The 19,680-nt window shown below is 46.6% G+C and overlaps 1 protein-coding gene across 1 annotated transcript; it reads right to left on the reverse strand.

Annotated features, from left to right (window-relative positions):
• Window positions 1-607: 607 nt before the first annotated feature.
• LOC135553706 (protein FAM227B-like) lies at window positions 608-9,975 on the reverse strand. Its single transcript, XM_064985661.1, has 6 exons — window positions 9,859-9,975; window positions 9,100-9,257; window positions 1,417-1,494; window positions 1,215-1,289; window positions 1,034-1,103; window positions 608-891 (listed from the first exon to the last, which is right to left on the reverse strand). The coding sequence occupies exons 1-6, from the start codon at window positions 9,970-9,972 to the stop codon at window positions 766-768; spliced, it is 621 nt and encodes a 206-aa protein (XP_064841733.1). The 5' UTR covers window positions 9,973-9,975; the 3' UTR covers window positions 608-765.
• Between the last annotated feature and the right edge of the window lie 9,705 nt (window positions 9,976-19,680).

A 19,680-nucleotide genomic window follows, 5' to 3' on the forward strand; every position in this document is an offset into this window, starting at 1 on the left:
CTGTATAGAACATTAAATACCCACATTTCATGTTGTTAAGTTCAAAATAATACAATATCAAAATTGCTGACATTATTCAAACCAATGAGGGTTCGGAACTTGAAAGCCAGTTCTCAGAATGATATTTTTGCAGATAGAACCTTATAGTCCCAAGCTCCAGCATTGTATTGTTTTATAACTTTTTTTGTTTGCTGTATGTATCATTCATTTGACTGTAGATTTGTCTTCTTCTTCTGGCACACACACACACACACACACACACACACACACATCACACACACACAATTTGACTGTACACACACACACATTTGTTTTCACACACTTCTGGCACACACACACACACACACACACACACACTACACACACACACTACACACACACACTACACACACACACACACACACACACACACACACACACACACACACCTCTGGTGTGCTGTGAGTCTCTGAGAGGTAATATGTTTCTGTGATGTTTCTGAGCCTTCATGACTTCTAAAACACACTAGCCCTGCTCTGGCCTGACACAGACACACACACACACTGTTTCAAGTCAGCGTCTGAAAAAGGGAGAACAGACTGAAGGGAAATAATCACAGTGTGAATGGTGAAGTGTGAAGACTGGCATTTAAATCATCTGGGTGAATTTCAATGAAAACAAATGTAAAATATATATTAATGTAGAACAAAACACTGACATCATGTTCTGTAGATCTGAGTGGCATAAAGAGAAAGAGAGAGAGACGCTGTTCTGAAAGTTGCAGTGTCATTGTCCAGCTGTCTTTCGGTTCTCTGGAACAGAAGGTTGGTTAGTATTCTTCACCTCCTCTGACTCCTCTTTCCTCTCTTTCCCCTCTCCCTTCTGCAGACGCTGGCGGTATGGGGGGTGGTTCTGAACACACACAGACAAAAGGCTCTGTATCAGGTAGAGTCTGTACTGTTTGTGTTCTCCAAACCCTTGTCGTTTAATTTATGTGACAAAAGTTGGTTAGAGTACAGATGTGATATAACTATACAGTGGAGAGTTCAGCTACCCATTTATTCATGATTCCCTCGCTGGCGATCTTCACCTCCATGCGGTCACTGAAAATCTCTTTCTTCATCCTGGACACAAGAAAAGGAAACACAGGAAAGGTTCAAGCGGCAGTTCAGTTCTAAATCCATATTTGTCAAAGTGACTAAAACATCAGTGAGGACAATGTGTTAGTTTCCTACCTGTTGAGTTTCATGTTATGGATCAGTCGATCTCTGTGGATGTCAGCTATCTCCTGTTTCGTCTGCTGGCAGAACCTACAGGGATGGATAGGGAGTAGAGGAGAGCTGTCAGACATGTTATACTGTAATGGTCATGTAATATTATTGGGGAAGCTATCTATGCCTTGCTTATGTTGTATTTCTGTGTGTGTGTGTATTTTACGTGTTGTATTCCTGTTGCCTTTTGTGGCTCCTCTCCTCCACCTCAGTCAGCACCTCTTGGTAGGTGGGTTTGGAAGGAGTTACACCACAGACAGTCAAGGAATACAACTACTGTCACCTTCTTATGACAAACTACACTACATGACGAAAAGTATGTGGACACCTGCTCGTCAAACATCTCATTCCAAAATCATGTGCATTAATATGGAGCTGGTCCCCCCTTTGCTGCTCTAACAGACGCCGCTCTTTTGGGGAGGCTTTCCACTAGATGTTGGAACATTGCTGCGGGGACTTGCTTCCATTCAGCCATAAGAGCATTAGTGAAGTCAGGCACTGTTGGGCGATTAGGCCTGGCTCGCAGTCGGCGTTCCAATTCATCCCAAAGGTGTTCGATGGGGTTGAGGAAAGGGCTCTGTGCAGGCCAGTCAAGTTCTTCCGGAACCGATCTCGACAAACCATTTCTGTATGGCCCTCGCTTTGTGCACGGGGGCATTATCGTGCTAAAACAGGAAAGGGCCTTCCCCAAACTGTTGCCACAAAGTTGGAAACACAGAATCTAGAATGTCATTGTATGCTGTAGCGTTAAGATTTCCTTCACTGGATCGAAGGGGCACAGCCCAAACCCTAAAAAACAGCCCCAGACCACTATTCCTCCTTAACCAAACTTTACAGTTGGCACTATGCAATAGGCAGGTAGCATTCTCCTGGCATCCGCCAAACCCATTGTGCATGGTGATCTTAGGCTTGTGTGCGGCTGCTCGGCCATGGAAACCCAGGACAGACCATTTTTAGCACTAGATGGTCCCGTTCGGTTGACCGGGGCAGCTCTAGCAGAGCAGATATTTGTCAAACTGACTTGTTGGAAAGGTGACATCCTGACGGTGCTGTGCTGAAAGCCACTGATCTCTTCAGTGAGGCCGTTCTACTGCCAATGTTTGTCAATGGAGATTGCATGCTGTGTGCTTGATTTTATACACCTGTCAGCAACGGGTGTGGCTGAAATAGCTGAATGCACTAATTTGAAGGGGTGTCCACATAATTTTGTACATATAGTGTATCTCTAACTTCTGTTATGTTACATTTCATTAAAACCTATCAGGTCCTACACATTCCCAAACCATGATTATCTCAGAGTTTTACAGTCAGAATATGGTGAGAAAAAGCCGATGAGATTAGTTTGAACTCTATACCCCCTGTACTCAGCCCTCCCGTCTTCTCCTGTGCCAGGTTCATTAAGTGGTTCATTAACTCCAGTAAAGCACAGTCCCACATAATCCATGCACGTTTTATTAGCATGTTTAAGAGTATGTTTTTACATGTTGTTCTCAGCATAAATACAGTGTTCCAGCTGTGTGCAAAACAACATGTGTTTGTGTCTGTGCATGTGTGTGTGTCTGTGTGTGTGTTCCTGTGTGCCTGTGTGTGTGTGTGTGTGTGTGTGTGTGTGTGTGTGTGTGTGGTGTGTGTGTGTGTGTGTGCAGGGGCGCCGCCAGGGATTTTGGACCCCATGAAAGTATATCACATTGGGCCCCACCACCACAGGCCACACCAACCCTGCACATTTGCTGTAACCACACACCTCCAGAACCCAATCAACCCATTCAAAGCCTTAAATAACTACCTTTGCAGGCTTGCAACTCTCTTGTAGTCCAATATTTACTGTAGGATATTTACTGACAGTGAACTGTGACAATATAACACTGTGCAGACATGCAACATTCTGCATACAGTGGAATTCACCATTTGATGCAAGACTGATCCCCTCTATAAGAACTGTATTAAAGGGCATCTTTTACAGTCTAAATGTCATTGTCATGGTAATATTCTCGAATGGAAAATTCTCTTAACATGAATGAATAACTTCAATATACATTAACCTCTTTAATTAAAATAAAATAACATTATCATCTATAGAATGATATAACAAACAAAATAATCAAATCAGCAGCAGATTTCTGAACTAAGTATACATACCAACTAGAAAATAAGCAGCTGGAAAAGTGGAAATGGAAAATGGAAAACAAAATTAAATGGAAAATGAAAAGGCCTGATGTTGGTGCTACAGGAAAGGTCAAGGGGTCACCAAATCAATAGGTTTCTTCCACTTGGGGTCTTGATTGTGCACAACAAATGTGATGGTAATCCAGCCATTACTTTGAGATACATATTGTTCTCTGTCTGTTCTCAGTCTTGTGCTCAGCCTGTGGGCATCATGTAGTGTAGTGATGTAGTGATCCAACATCCACAGCCATACCATTTAACAGTCATCACTGGCCCCTGCTCAGCCTTACTCACCAAGAGCCCAGCGCTGAGCCTTCTTGCTGGCAAAGTCACTGATCAAGTCTTTGAAGTCCAGCTTTCTAGCTAACTGACTTTCAATGGACAGCATGTCAAGACTGCAAAGCCTGTCCTGGGACATAGTGGACCTCAAATAGTTGTTTAAATCAGTTTTATCTTACTGAAAGCTCTCGCCACAAGCAACAGTCACAGGCAGTGTGCAAAATATACGTAAAGCAATGCACACTTCTACAAAAATGCTTTTTCAGCTGCATTTTACAAATTGCATTCAGGAGACAAAGAGGGGACAAGTTAGGGGGGGAAGTGGCAGCATATACAGTGTCCAGGTGTCAGGAGACCAAGAGGGAACAAGTTAGGGGGGGGGGGGAGTGGCAGCATATACAGTGTTCAGGTGTCAGGAGACCAAGAGGGAACAAGTTTCAGGGGGACCAAGAACAAGTGGCAAGCATATACAGTGTTCAGGTGTCAGGAGACCAAGAGGGAACAAGTTAGGGGGGAAGTGGCAGCATATACAGTGTTCAGGTGTCAGGAGACCAAGAGGGAACAAGTTAGGGGGGGGAAGTGGCAGCATATACAGTGTTCAGGTGTCAGGAGACCAAGAGGGCAGCACAGTGTTCAGGTGTCAGGGGACCAAGGGGAACAAGTGGCAGCATATACAGTGTTCAGGTGTCAGGAGACCAAGAGGGGACAAGTTAGGGGGAAGTGGCAGCATATACAGTGTTCAGGTGTCAGAAGACAAAGAGGGGACAAGTTAGGGGGAAGTGGCAGCATATACAGTGTTCAGGTGTCAGAAGACAAAGAAGGGACAAGTTAGGGGGAAGTGGCAGCATATACAGTGTTCAGGTGTCAGGAGACCAAGAGGGGACAAGTTAGGGGGGGAAGTGGCAGCATATACAGTGTTCAGATGTCAGGAGACCAAGAGGGGACAAGTTAGGGGGGGAGTGTCAGCATATACAGTATTCAGGTGTGTCAGGAGACCAAGAGGGAACAAGTTAGGGGGGGAGTGTCAGCATATACAGTGTTCAGGTGTCAGGAGACCAAGAGGGAACAAGTTAGGGGGAAAAGTGGCAGCATATACAGTGTTCAGGTGTCAGGAGACCAAGAGGGGACAAGTTAGGGGGGAAGTGGCAGCATATACAGTGTTCAGGTGTCAGGAGACCAAGAGGGGACAAGTTAGGGGGAAAAGTGGCAGCATATACAGTGTTCAGGTGTCAGAAGACAAAGAGGGGACAAGTTAGGGGGGGAAGTGGCAGCATATACAGTGTTCAGGTGTCAGGAGACCAAGAGGGGACAAGTTAGGGGGAAAGTGGCAGCATATACAGTGTTCAGGTGTCAGGAGACCAAGAGGGGACAAGTTAGGGGGGAAAGTGGCAGCATATACAGTGTTTAGGTGTCAGGAGACCAAGAGGGGACAAGTTAGGGGGGAAAGTGGCAGCATATACAGTGTTCAGGTGTCAGGAGACCAAGAGGGGACAAGTTAGGGGGAAAAGTGGCAGCATATACAGTGTTCAGGTGTCAGGAGACCAAGAGGGGACAAGTTAGGGGGGGAAGTGGCAGCATATACAGTTTTCAGGTGTCAGGAGACCAAGAGGGGACAAGTTAGGGGGGAAAGTGTCAGCATATACAGTGTTCAGGTGTCTTACTTCATGTTGAAATTCAGGTGTCAGATCTCTGGAATACGTTGTGATCAGTGGTTGGCAGACAGAAGGGACTTGATCCTCAATAATCTGACCAACTTTAGGAACATTAGAAAATTATTCTACAATTTTTGCAGTGGTGTGAAACCTAGTGTCCAAGTCACTTATGATGTTGTCTATAGCAGTAAAAAACACTGTTCCGAAACACCTTTGCTGCACTGTCCTGAGCTGTCTCCTCTTGAGAGGTCTCATCATGATTGTGGACTTCAGGAAACAGCAGAGGGAGCACCCCCCTATCCAAATCGATGGGACAGTAGTGGAGAGGGTAGTAGGTTTTAAGTTCTTCGGCGTACACATCACAGACACACTGAATTGGTCCACCCACACAGACAGCATCGTGAAGAAGGCGCAGTAGCGCCTCTTCAACCTCAGGAGGCTGAAGAAATTTGGCTTGTCACCAAAAGCACTCACAAACTTCTACAGATGAACAATCGAGAGCATCCTGTTGGGCTGTATCACCGCCTGGTACAGCAACTGCTCCGCCCGCAACCGTAAGGCTCTCCAGAGGTTAGTGAGGTCTGCACAACGCATCACCGGGGGCAAACTACCTGCCCTCCAGGACACCTACACCACCCGATGTCACAGGAAGGCCATAAAGATCATCAAGAACAACAACCACCCGAGCCACTGCCTGTTCACCCCGCTATCATCCAGAAGGCGAGGTCAGTACAGGTGCATTAAAGCAGGGACCGAGAGACTGAAAAACAGCTTTTATCTCAAGGCCATCAGACTGTTAAACAGCCAGCCGCTGCTGGCAACACACTGACTCAACTCCAGCCACTTCAATAATGGGAATTCAGGGGAATTGATGTAAAATATATCACTAGCCACTTTAAACAATGCTACTTAATATAATGTTTACATACCCTACATTACTCATCTCATATGTATATGTATATACTGTACTCTATGTCATCAACTGCATCTTTATGTAATACATGTATCACTAGCCACTTTAAACTATGCCACTTTGTTTACATACCCTACATTACTCATCTCATATGTATAAACTGTACTCGATACCATCTACTGCATCTTGCCTATGCAGTTCTGTACCATCACTCGTTCATATATCTTTATGTACATATTCTTTATCCCTTTACACTTGTGTGTATAAGGTAGTAGTTTTGAACTTGTTAGTTAGATTACTTGTTGGTTATTACGGCATTGTCGGAACTAGAAGCACAAGCATTTCGCTACACTCGCATTAACATCTGCTAACCATGTGTATGTGACAAATACATTTGATTTGATTTGGAATCTCTTCCATTTCCTCTGGAGGCTGTGTTCCTTGCTAAATTGAAATGCAACATCTATTTGGGGAGAAATCAGTGTTTCCTCAGACAGGAGAGACTCCCATCCATCTCTAAGAGCCTCTTCCTTTAAGGCTCTGATATTGGCTGCCTCTGTGTCAAGGGAGATTTTTCCTGACTGGAGAATCACATTCCCGTCCTCAATGTATTGCAGTACCTGCAATTATACCAACTGATATGTCATTCAACACAACGCTGCTCACCTTCTTCTTCAGTTGGGAGTAGGGCTGGTTCATGGGTATGGGGATGGGAGACAAGGCTGGTTCAGGGGTATGGGGATGGGAGACAGGGCTGGTTCAGGGGTATGGGGATGGGAGACAGGGCTGGTTCAGGGGGAGACAGGGCTGGGATGGGGATGGGAGACAGGGCTGGTTCAGGGGTATGGGGATGGGAGACAGGGCTGGTTCAGGGTTTTGGGGATGGGAGACAGGGCTGGTTCAGGGGTTTTGGGATGGGTGACAGGGCTGGTTCAGGGGTATGGGGATGGGGAGACAGGGCTGGTTCAGGGGTATGGGGATGGGAGACAGGGCTGGTTCAGGGGTATGGGGATGGGGAGACAGGGCTGGTTGGGGATGGGAGACAGGGGGTATGGGGATGGGGAGACAGGGCTGGTTCAGGGGGATATGGGGATGGGGATGGGAGACAGGGCTGGTTCAGGGGTATGGGGATGGGAGACAGGGCTGGTTCAGGGGTATGGGGATGGGAGACAGGGCTGGTTCAGGGGTATGGGGATGGGAGACAGGGCTGGTTCAGGGGTATGGGGATGGGAGACAGGGCTGGTTCAGGGGTATGGGGATGGGAGACAGGGCTGGTTCAGGGGTATGGGGATGGGAGACAGGGCTGGTTCAGGGGTATGGGGATGGGAGACAGGGCTGGTTCAGGGGTATGGGGATGGGAGACAGGGCTGGTTCAGGGGTATGGGGATGGGGAGACAGGGCTGGTTCAGGGGTATGGGGATGGGAGACAGGGCTGGTTCAGGGGTATGGGGATGGGGAGACAGGGCTGGTTCAGGGGTATGGGGATGGGAGACAGGGCTGGTTCAGGGGTATGGGGATGGGAGACAGGGCTGGTTCAGGGGTATGGGGATGGGAGACAGGGCTGGTTCAGGGGTATGGGGATGGGAGACAGGGCTGGTTCAGGGGTATGGGGATGGGAGACAGGGCTGGTTCAGGGGTATGGGGATGGGGACAGGGCTGGTTCAGGGGTACAGGGCTGGTTCAGGGGTATGGGGATGGGAGACAGGGCTGGTTCAGGGGTATGGGGATGGGGAGACAGGGCTGGTTCAGGGGTATGGGGATGGGGATGGGGGTAGACAGGGCTGGTTCAGGGGTATGGGGATGGGAGACAGGGCTGGTTCAGGGGTATGGGGATGGGAGACAGGGCTGGTTCAGGGGTATGGGGATGGGAGACAGGGCTGGTTCAGGGGTATGGGGATGGGAGACAGGGCTGGTTCAGGGGTATGGGGATGGGAGACAGGGCTGGTTCAGGGGTATGGGGATGGGAGACAGGGCTGGTTCAGGGGTATGGGGATGGGAGACAGGGCTGGTTCAGGGGTATGGGGATGGGAGACAGAGCTGGTTCAGGGGTATGGGGATGGGAGACAGGGCTGGTTCAGGGGTATGGGGATGGGAGACAGGGCTGGTTCAGGGGTATGGGGATGGGGAGACAGGGCTGGTTCAGGGGTATGGTGATGGGAGACAGGGCTGGTTCAGGGGTATGGGGGATTGGAAACAGGGCTGCTGGGCCTGGCACCAGACAGGGGCAGGGACAACTGATTTAGTATGAATAGCTTGCTAAAAGTTTGCTGCATTGATTAAATGAAGGGTTAAAAGAGTGAAATGTAAACACAGAATTTTCTGTGAAGATATTAAGTAACTAATGTTAGGGGAGCAAAAGGAGCCTATTTCACTATGGACTAAGCTACCAGGTACATTTCTAACACTCACAGACTACACCCACCTTCCTTTGTGAAAAATTGGGTGACATATCATCGCCCTTTCTTTTCTCTCTTCTGTCTTTCTTTTCATTTTTGGAAGCTACTGCTAGCAAGTACCATTTGCACCTGGTTTTTAGGGCAGGACCTAACCATTTCATGTAAATAGAGGGTTAGGCAATACAGAGGCTCTGTAAATAAAATATTCTATTAATGATGATAGGTTAATAATTTTATAGTACATGTTCTAATCATTTTTTAGGGCCCCTGTGTGTGTGTGTGTGTTTGTGTGTGTGTGTGTGTTTGTGCGCGTGTGTGCGTGTGCATGTGAGTGTGTGTGTGTGTGTGTGTGTGTGTGTGTGTGTGTGCGTGTGTGCGTGTGCGTGTGTGTGTGTGTGTGTGTGCGTGTGTGTGTGTGTGTGTGTGTGTGTGTGTAAGGATATGTGAGGTTGGTGATCTCAGTGCGTCTGATCCTGCGTGTATCAGATCCAGCGGGTGTTGGGATGTCTTGGAGGTGCAGGTAACGAGACACCAGAGGACTCTGAGCACAGGGCTTGAAACAGACATGCTGGAACTCTGGACCTGCTCCGATGTAGTGGGACTGGAACACACAACACATTACAGCAAATACTAAACACACAACATATTACAACTAATACTAAACACACAACATATTACAACTAATACTAAACACACAACATATTACAACTAATACTAAACACACAACACATTACAACTAATACTAAACACACAACACATTACAACTAATACACACAACATATTACAACTAATACTAAACACACAACATATTACAACTAATACTAAACACACAACACATTACAACTAATACTAAACACACAACACATTACAACTAATACTAAACACACAACACATTACAACTAATACTAAACACACAACACATTACAACTAATACTAAACAACAACACATTACAACTAATACTAAACACACAAGTTTGACTACACTTTACACATTTTTACACTATGGTGCCACCCAAACAGTACTGTTCTGGCTCAGATATTTTCTTTCCAGCGTTCCAGCAGGGTTCTGTCAACTACAGTGGATGCATAACCAGGCCAGCCTGGTGCAGATTAGCTTGACTTGGCTTGACCCAGCTCAGTAGAAATGGGTCATTGTGTTACTTCTCTCTGAATTAACGTAGCGTACCATATTGCTGTCTTACCTCTCTCTTGCGGTCCAACCTGGAGTCAGCATTGGCAATGCTTCCTCTCTTCTGCTTCTCTGTGCTGCTGAGACTTAGTCTCCTGGTGCTGGACACCAGCTCTTCAAACTCCATCTGCAGGTCTGACACACACACACACACACACACACACACACACACACACACACACACACACACACACACACACACACACACACACACACACACACACACACACACACACACACACACACACACAACACATTACAACTACATACACACACACACACTGAGTGATTATTGTATAGTGTGGGTATGGTTACCACCAGAGTCACTGCAAAGTGGAAAACTTACCATAAACCTCATTATCATGGGAATTCAATGAAACTTTTCTTCAACAATGTACATTTTGAAGAGGAAACTATTTATATATTGCTCCGTTTTTTCAATTAGACCATGGCATTGTTAAATATTTGTTTCTGATTAGATTGAAGGTCATTCTAGAGCGAGCATTATTTCCCTATAACGCACGGTATATCAGCACGGTAGAATTCAATGACTATAGTTCATTCTTATGTTTCATGCTGCTTTTGGCAGCAAAATCAAATTGAAAACATTATTGACATTGTTGAATTAGATTTTCATAATAGCAAGCTAGGACTGATGGTTTGGTTAGCTAAACTAGCAAGTCGAAACTAGCAAGGCAACTACTGTAGCTATCTAGTAAACTTGCTTCCTACTTCAGTGGATATTGAACACATTTCTACTGGCAAATGAAAACATTTTGAGCGGCAAATGTGTTAAATTATAGCCATGGTACAGTATATAAGAGATAATCAACTCAGGGCTCTATGCGTTCGTGGAACACACCTTCCAAGTCATTTATTATTTTCCATAGAACACACAGCCTCTCGTTGATTATCCCTTACATAATCCGCTCCTTATAACGGACATCATTGAAGAGCATTTTCAGGTTCATTCATACTGCAAGAATATAATGAGGTTTATGGTATTTTTGCACTTCGCACAAAATGTTGCCCTAAATCTATGGATCAGGTTGGCACTGGACTAACCTCACCTGCAGGCTATTGTGCACAGCACATAAAAGCCTGGGATATCAACCACTCAAAATTGGCCTTAGTGGGAGTGACCTACTGAGTAAAGTATTTGTCATCATTTAACTTCTTGCGGATCAGTGGGACGCTACCATCCCACCTGGCCAACATCCAGTGAAATTGCAGAGTACCAAATTGAAATTAAATGACTATAAATATTAAACTTTCATGAAACCACAAGTGCAATACATCAAAATAAAGCTTAACTTGTTAATCCAGCCGCGTGTCAGATTTCAAAAAGGCTTTACGGCGAAAGCAAACCATGCAATTATCTTAGGACAGCGCCCATCACACAAATGCATAACAAATCATTTTCAACCAGGGAGTTGCGGCACGAAAGTCATAAATAGCGATATAATATATGCCTTACTTTTGAAGATCTTCTGTTGGCACTCCAAAAGGTCCCAGTTATATTACAAATGGTGCTTTTGTTCGATAAGCTCCTTCTTTATATCCATAAAAACTCAGTTTAGCTGGCGCGCTTCAGTCAATAGTCCACTCGTTTTCCCTCCTTCAAAATGCATACAAAGTGAATCCCAAACTATACCAATACACTTATCCAAACAAGTCAATCAACATTTGTAATCAAACATTAGGTACCCTAATACGCAAATAAACATACCCTAATACGCAAATAAACGATAACATTTTTAAGACGGAGAATCATTATTGTCTTTACTGGAGAAAAATACCAAAGAATGCGTTCTCATTCACGCTCTTAGAAACACTACAGCCAAAATGGGACCCACCTAGAAAAACTACAATTTCTGGCTCATTTTTCCAAAAACCAGCCTGAAACTCTTTCTAAAGACTGTTGACATCTAGAAATCAGGCACGATTTTGCCCTATTATACAAGTGCCAACCATTGAAATCAGTGGTAGGATGACATTTTTTTTTGGGGGGGGGGGGGGGTTGTCCTCTGGGTTTTGCCTGCCATTTCAGTTCTGTTATACTCAAAGACATTATTTTAACAGTTGTAGAAAATGTAGAGTGTTTTCTAGCCAGAACCAATTATATGCATATCCTAGCTTCTGGGCCTGAGTAGCAGGCAGTTTACTTTGGGCAAGCTTTTCATCCGGACGTCAAAATACTGCCCCCTATCTCAAAGATGTTAATTTAAGCAAATCACATACCCACACACACCTGCTCTAACAGGTGGGCAGGCAGGAACTCAGATGTTAGGGTTTCCAGAGCTTGTTCAGTTAAATTGTGATCAGAGCCACAGATGAAGGAGAGATTTGTACCCCTAAACCCCTAAAAACACTGCCTGCCAGCTCTCTCTCTCCCTCTCATCCTCTGTCTCTCTTTCTGTCCGTCTCTCTCTTTCTGTTTGATCTCTCGATGTCTCTCTCCCCCTCTATAGTGTGTTTGTCAAAGCAAGGCAAGGCAGTGCTCTTCCATAGAGCAGACCTGATCCCCAGCAGCTGTTGCTGTTTTAAGGTGGATCAGAGTTTTCCCCAGACACAGGCTGCTTCCTAAATACTATTCCACATGTGGTGCAATACTTTTGACCAGAGCCTTATGGGCCCTGATCAAAAGTAGTGCACTATACAGGGAGTAGTGTTTAATTTGAGACACAAGCAGAGAGAGACACAACACCTGTTCACATTCTGCAACAGCCACTAACTAGACCCATTACAACACTACACAACTCCCTAACAAGACACATAGTATATAATAGGTTATAAGCCACTTAGCAGATGCTGTAGCTAAAGCGACTTATAGTACAGTGAGTTCGCACGTTTAGTCAAGAGAGAAAGAGATATAGACATTAACAGTTAACGCTGTGTTCTGTATTTTCAGAAAGTGGACTGTCTTTATTTTGTGACAAAAGTATACTTTCAGACCGTCTTTGGAAGAGAAGCCATCATAAGACAAACACACCAAGGGGAGGAATTGTCACGTCCTGATCTGTTTCACCTGCCTTGTGATTGTCTCCACCCCTCCAGGCATCACTTTCCCTGGTGTACATATTCCTGTGTTTCCTGTCTCTCGGGTGCCAGTTCGTTTTGGATGTTTTTCAAGTCAACCAGCATGTTTTCCCGTACTCCTGCTTCTATTCTCTTTTTACTCATCCTCCCGGTTTTGACCTTTGCCTTGCCTGTCCTGTCTCTGAGCCCGCCTGCCTGACCACTCTGCCTGCCCCTGAGCCTGCCCGCCGACCTGTACCTCTGTTCCCTCTGGATTACCGACCTCTGCCTGCCTTGACCTGTCTTCTGCTTGCCCTTGTTGGAACATGAAACATTGTTACTTCAACAGTCTGCATCTGGGTCTTACTTTGATACCTGATAAGAACATGACCCGTGGACCTGTAATGATTCATTATGAAGTTACTAAAATCCACTGATATATCAAGCAAAGCATGGACCACACATCTCTTCTAGCCAGGGAGAGTCAGTGAAACAACCAGCTCAGTGTTCATGTAAACAGACAGACAGACAGACAGACGCTGAAAAGATCATCAGCAACATCAAAGTCATGTTGTAACATAGCCTGGTCTGACCTGGGGTGAAGGCACGTTGTTACATAGCCTGGTCTGACCTGGGGTGAAGTCACGTTGTTACATAGCCTGGTCTGACCTGGGGTGAAGTCACGTTGTTACATAGCCTGGTCTAGCCTGGTCTGACCTGGGGTGAAGTCATGGTGTAACATAGCCTGGTCTAGCCTGGTCTGACCTGGGGTGAAGTCATGGTGTAACATAGCCTGGTCTAGCCTGGGGTGAAGGCATGGTGTAACATAGCCTGGTCTGACCTGGGGTGAAGTCATGGTGTAACATAGCCTGGTCTAGCCTGGTCTAACCTGGGGTGAAGTCACGTTGTTACATAGCCTGGTCTGACCTGGGGTGAAGTCATGGTGTAACATAGCCTGGTCTAGCCTGGTCTAACCTGGGGTGAAGTCATGGTGTAACATAGCCTGGCCTAGCCTGGGGTGAAGTCATGGTGTAACATATCCTGGTCTAACCTGGGGTGAAGTCATGGTGTAACATAGCCTGGTCTGGAGTGAAGTCATGGTGTAACATAGCCTGGTCTAACCTGGGGTGTAGTCACGTTGTTACATAGCCTGGTCTAACCTGGGGTGAAGTCATGTTGTAACATAGCCTGGTCTAGCCTGGGGTGAAGTCATGGTGTAACATAGCCTGGTCTAACCTGGAGTGAAGTCATGGTGTAACATAGCCTGGTCTAGCCTGGTCTAATCTGGGGTGAAGTCATGGTGTAACATAGCCTGGTCTAACCTGGGGTGAAGTCATGGTGTAACATAGCCTGGTCTAACCTGGGGTGAAGTCATGGTGTAACATAGCCTGGTCTAACCTGGGGTGAAGTCATGGTGTAACATAGCCTGGTCTAACCTGGGGTGAAGTCATGGTGTAACATAGCCTGGTCTAACCTGGGGTGAAGTCATGGTGTAACATAGCCTGGTCTAACCTGGGGTGAAGTCATGGTGTAACATAGCCTGGTCTAACCTGGGGTGAAGGCATGGTGTAACATAGCCTGGTCTAACCTGGGGTGAAGTCATGGTGTAACATAGCCTGGTCTAACCTGGGGTGAAGTCATGGTGTAACATAGCCTGGTCTAACCTGGGGTGAAGTCATGGTGTAACATAGCCTGGTCTAGCCTGGGGTGATAACCAGAGTGACTGTAAAGAGGGGGAGTGGACAGGTCTGAGAAGGTCTCTCTCTCTCTCTCTCTCTCTCTCTCTCTCTCTCTCCTGGTCTCCTCTCATCCTGGTCTCTCTCCTCTCTAACTGGTCTAACCTGGGGTGAAGGCTCTCTCTCTCTCACTCACCTACCCTTTTCTTATCTATCTGTCTATGATCTCTTTCACACCTCACTAAGCCTTACCCTGAGACTGTCTGAGCTGGAGCTATCCAGTAGCTGAGACTATCAGTAGGGTTCCTTTGACACCTCCACCCTGACCTGAGCTGACACCTCCACCCTGACCTGAGCTGACACCTCCACCCTGACCTGAGCTGGCACCTCAACCCTGACCTGAGCTGGCACCTCAACCCTGACCTGAGCTGGCACCTCAACCCTGACCTGAGCTGACACCGCCACCCTGACCTGAGCTGACACCTCCACCCTGACCTGAGCTGGCACCTCAACCCTGACCTGAGCTGTAAGTGACAACCTAGGCTGTGTTTCTCTGTCACCTTTTACTGCTGCTGTGACAGTATGTGTTAGGACCCAGGAAGAGACGCTTTAAAGAGCTGGTTTACAGCGGGACAGTCTGAGTGTGTGTTTTCTGTGTCCTCTCCTTGACTGCTGTTCCAGATCAGACTGTTCTATTCCTCTTCACAGGATACTGTTGTTTCATGGTGAGTCATGTTACATCTTCAATCATCATCATCATCTTCCTTCAGTAACAGGATATGAGTAAAAGCCATTTGATTCTGGAACAACACATCTTCTTTGTGTTCTTCACTGTAAGATGGTGTTTGATCTCTGATAGCTGATCCAGTGTTGTTGGAGACAGGTCTGCTTGTCTGGTAGTTACACATGCTGTGTGTGTGTGTGTGTGTGTGTGTGTGTGTGTGTGTGTGTGTGTGTGTGTGTGTGTGTGTGTGTGTGTGTGTGTGTGTGTGTGTGTGTGTGTGTGTTATTTATAGTGCAGGGCTAATGTTGTCGGCTCCATCCCTAGAGCTCCCCAATTACGGTGGAATTTAGAAAGCAAGAGCTAAACCCAAACAGTCTAAACCTGGGCTAAGAATAACTGACCTTAAATATCATCCATCCACACAGAGTAAACCTGCTCATTTCCCTACAAGACAGAACGAAGCAGGAACACACACACATACACACAAACACAGATACGCCTCCACCCAGGAATGCTTTTAAAGAGTGGTGCGCTGGTGTGTGTGTGTGTGTGTGTGTGTGTGTGTGTGTGTGTGTGTGTGTGTGTGTGTGTGTGTGTGTGTGTGTGTGTGTGTGTGTGTGTGTGTGTGTGTGTGTGTGTGGGGGAAGATGTCAGGGTAGCCTAATAGTGGATGTAGCACTGTGTCAGCAGGAGAAGTGGTTCACTGGAAACACCAATGGACAGAACCAACATGGAGATCCTATTCTGATCCTGCCAATGAGGCATTCTAATCTCTGCACCCAGAACCCAATCTCACTCAAGAGACTATAGAGGCATTACAACTAACCACTGGCGGCACTTTAAATAGGAGGAAGGGTTCATAGTAGTGGCTGGACCGGAACGAATGGAACGGTACCAACAACATCAATATGTGGTTCCATATGTTTGCTGCCGCTCCATTCGTTCTGGTCCAATCAATACTAGGAGCCGCCCTCACCTGCCTCCACTGTAACTAACCTGCTGGTTAACCAACCTGTTGTTGGACTGAGGTCCAGTCTGTGTTTCATGTGTATGGCTATGTCCCATATAGCACCTATTCTCTATAGTGCACTACTCTTCACCAGGGCCAATATAGGGCAGTGCACTATATAGGGAATAGGGTGCCATTTGGAGCACAAGCTGCTGGACCTTGGGTCTATGATTAGACAGTAACCAGTAAAAGTCAAGTGTTCCCTGGAAGCTGTCACCAGTGATTTGTCCCCAAACCATAACTCTCCCCTGCAGACACCCCATCAGCCACAGTCCATAAACCCTGCTCCGACATTATAAGGAAAGATACAGCTAGAGAGACTGGACGCTCGTAACAACACTCACACTGATACTGCAGGTCTAGATAGTTTCACAAAGTACAAAAAAGAGGATTTCATCATCATGTGTTCTGTGCTTAGGAATCTGAGATTAAAATACATAACCTGTCCTGTAAATGTAACTTCATGTCTTCAGGAAGTCGTGCTAAGGAAATACTTCTGGTCTAACTCACTATGGCTGTTTCTCCCAAATTGTACCCAATTCCCTACAAAGTGCACTACTTTTGACCAGAGCCCTATGGGGCCTATGAGCCCTGGTCAAAATAGTGAAATGCATACAGAATAGGGTGCCATTTGGGATGTAAGTGCTCTTCTGGACCACGTACAGTAGTGTTCCGCTCTGAGTAAGAAAGAAGGCTTTCCCTGACAACAGGCTTATCTGGAGGTTAAGAGTTGAGTTTGGCCCTGCAGAGATCTGTTAGCATGTTTCTGGTAACCCTTGTTTCTGCAAACGGGTCCCATCCCAGCACCTCAGCCCTCTCAGGCTCTATTGGCCATTGCAGATTTAACAATGAGCTGAATCAATTAGCAGGAAAAGTGAGGTTTTAAAGACTGACTTCTGGGTTGGACACAGCACATACCTCTGGTAGCTACCATACTCTACTCAATAACCTATCTACTATAAAACTGAAGACCTGAGGGGGACAGAGAGAGAGAGAAAGAGAGAGAAGAGAGAGAGAGAGAGAGAGAGAGAGAGAGAGAGAGAGAGAGAGAGAGAGAGAGGAGAGGATAAGGAGGGTGGGAGAAAGTAAGTAAGATAAAGAAAGAGGTAAGAGAGAAGAGAGAGAAAGAGGGAGAAAGAAGTAAGATAAAGAAAGAGAGAGAGAGAGAGAGGGAGGATAAGGAGGGTGGGGAGAAAGTAAGTAAGATAAAAGAAAGAGAGGTAGAGAAGTTAAAGAAGTGTACTCACGCAGGTCTGTCAGCCTGCGGCCAGTCTACTTCCTGTGCTGGTCTGCTGTAAAGACCAGCTGAGCTGAACAGAGTTAGGCAGAGCAGAGGCTGAGCAGAGACTGAACAGAGTAGAGCTGAATAGAGATAACAGAGCTGAGGAGAGTTGAGCAGAAATCGAACAGAGCAGAGTTGGGCAGAGAACAAACAGATTCCCACAATTCCTGTACCCACAATTCCTGTACCCACACTACATGTACACACATTACCTGTACTCACACTACCTGTACCCACACTACCTGTACTCACACTACCTGTACCACACTACCTGTACTCACACTACCTGTACTCACACTACCTGTACACACACTACCTGTACCCACACTACCTGTACTCACACTACCTGTATCCACACTACTGTACTCACACTCCACCTGTACTACCTGTACCCACACTACCTGTACTCACACTACCTGTATCACACTACCTTCCTTGTACTCACACTACCTGTACCCACACTACCTGTACAGACACTACCTGTACTCACACACTACCTGTATACCTGTACACACTTCCTACCTGTACTCACACTACCTGTACCCACACTACCTGTACCCACACTACCTGTACCCACACTACCTGTACTACACTACCTGTACCCACACTACCTGTACTACACTCCACACTACCTGTACACCTGTACACACTACCACACTGTACTCACACTACCTGTACCCACACTACCTGTACACACACTACCTGTATCCACACTACCTGTACACACACTACCTGTACCCACACTACCTGTACACACACTACCTGTACACACACTACCTGTACACACACCTGTACTACCTGTACACACACTACCTGTACCCACACTACCTGTACCTGTACACACTACCTGTACCCACACTACCTGTACCCACTACTACCTGTACCCACACTACCTGTACCCACACTACCTGTACCCACACTACCTGTACCCACACTACCTGTACTCACACTACCTGTACACACACACTACCCACACTACCTGTACCTACCTGTACCCACACTACCTGTACCCACACTACCTGCACACACTACCTGTACCCACACTACCTGTACTCACACTACCTGTACCCACACTACCTGTACACACACTACCTGTACTCACACTACCTGTATCCACACTTCCTTGTACTCACACTACCTGTACCCACACTACCTGTACTCACACTACCTGTATCCACACTACCTGCACACACACTACCTGTGCACACACTACACACACACACACTACCTGTACACACACTACCTGTACCCACACTACCTGTACACACACTACCTGCACACACACTACCTGTACCCACACTACCTGTACCCACACCACCTGTACACACACTACCTGTACCCACACTACCTGTACACACACTACCTGCACACACACTACCTGTACTCACACTACCTGTACCCACACTACCCGCACACACACTACCTGTACACACACAACCTGTGCACACACTACCTGTGCACACACTACCTGCACCCACACTACCTGTACACACATTACCTGTACCCACACTACCTGTACACACATTACCTGTACACACACTACCTGTACACACACTACCTGTACACACACTACCTGTACCCACACTACCTGTACTCACACTACCTGTACTCACACTACCAATACTCACACTACCTGATCTGGGCAAGGGTACCAAAACATTTCTGCAACATTGAAGTCCCCCCCAAGAACACAGTGGCCTCCATCATTCTTAAATGGAAGAAGTTTGGAACCACCAAGTCTCTTCCTACAGCTGACCGCCCAAACTGAGCAATTAGGGGAGAAGGGCCTCTGTCAGGGAGATAGGCACCCTGACAGAGCTCCAGAGTTCCTCTGTGGAGATGGGAGAACCATCCAGAATGACAACCATCTCTGCAGCACTCCACCAATCGGGCCTTTATGGTAGAGTGGCCAGACAGAAGCCACTCCTCAGGCACATGGCAGTCTGATTGGAGTTTGCCAAAAGGCACCTAAAGGACTCTCAGACAATGAGAAACAAGATTCTCTGGTCTGATGAAACCAAGATTGAACTCTTTGGCCTGAATGCCAAGCATCACATCTGGAAGAAACTACGGTGAAGCATGGTGGTGGCAGCATCATGCTGTGGGGATGTTTTTCAGTGGTAGGG

The sequence above is a fragment of the Oncorhynchus masou genome, chromosome 2, assembly GCF_036934945.1.
Source record: "Oncorhynchus masou masou isolate Uvic2021 chromosome 2, UVic_Omas_1.1, whole genome shotgun sequence".
Lineage (NCBI taxonomy): Eukaryota > Metazoa > Chordata > Actinopteri > Salmoniformes > Salmonidae > Oncorhynchus > Oncorhynchus masou.

What these genes read in the sequence shown, in the direction of transcription:
- LOC135553706 (XM_064985661.1), bottom strand. Translation starts at nt 9,972, where the DNA reads ATGGAGTTTGAAGAGCTGGTGTCCAGCACCAGGAGACTAAGTCTCAGC. An exon ending in CATAACATGAAACTCAACAG is followed by an intron (nt 1,104 to 1,214) that starts GTAGGAAACTAA and finishes TCTTGTGTCCAG; the next exon opens with GATGAAGAAAGAGATTTTCA. An exon ending in AGGGAATCATGAATAAATGG is followed by an intron (nt 892 to 1,033) that starts GTAGCTGAACTC and finishes GTGTGTGTTCAG; the next exon opens with AACCACCCCCCATACCGCCA.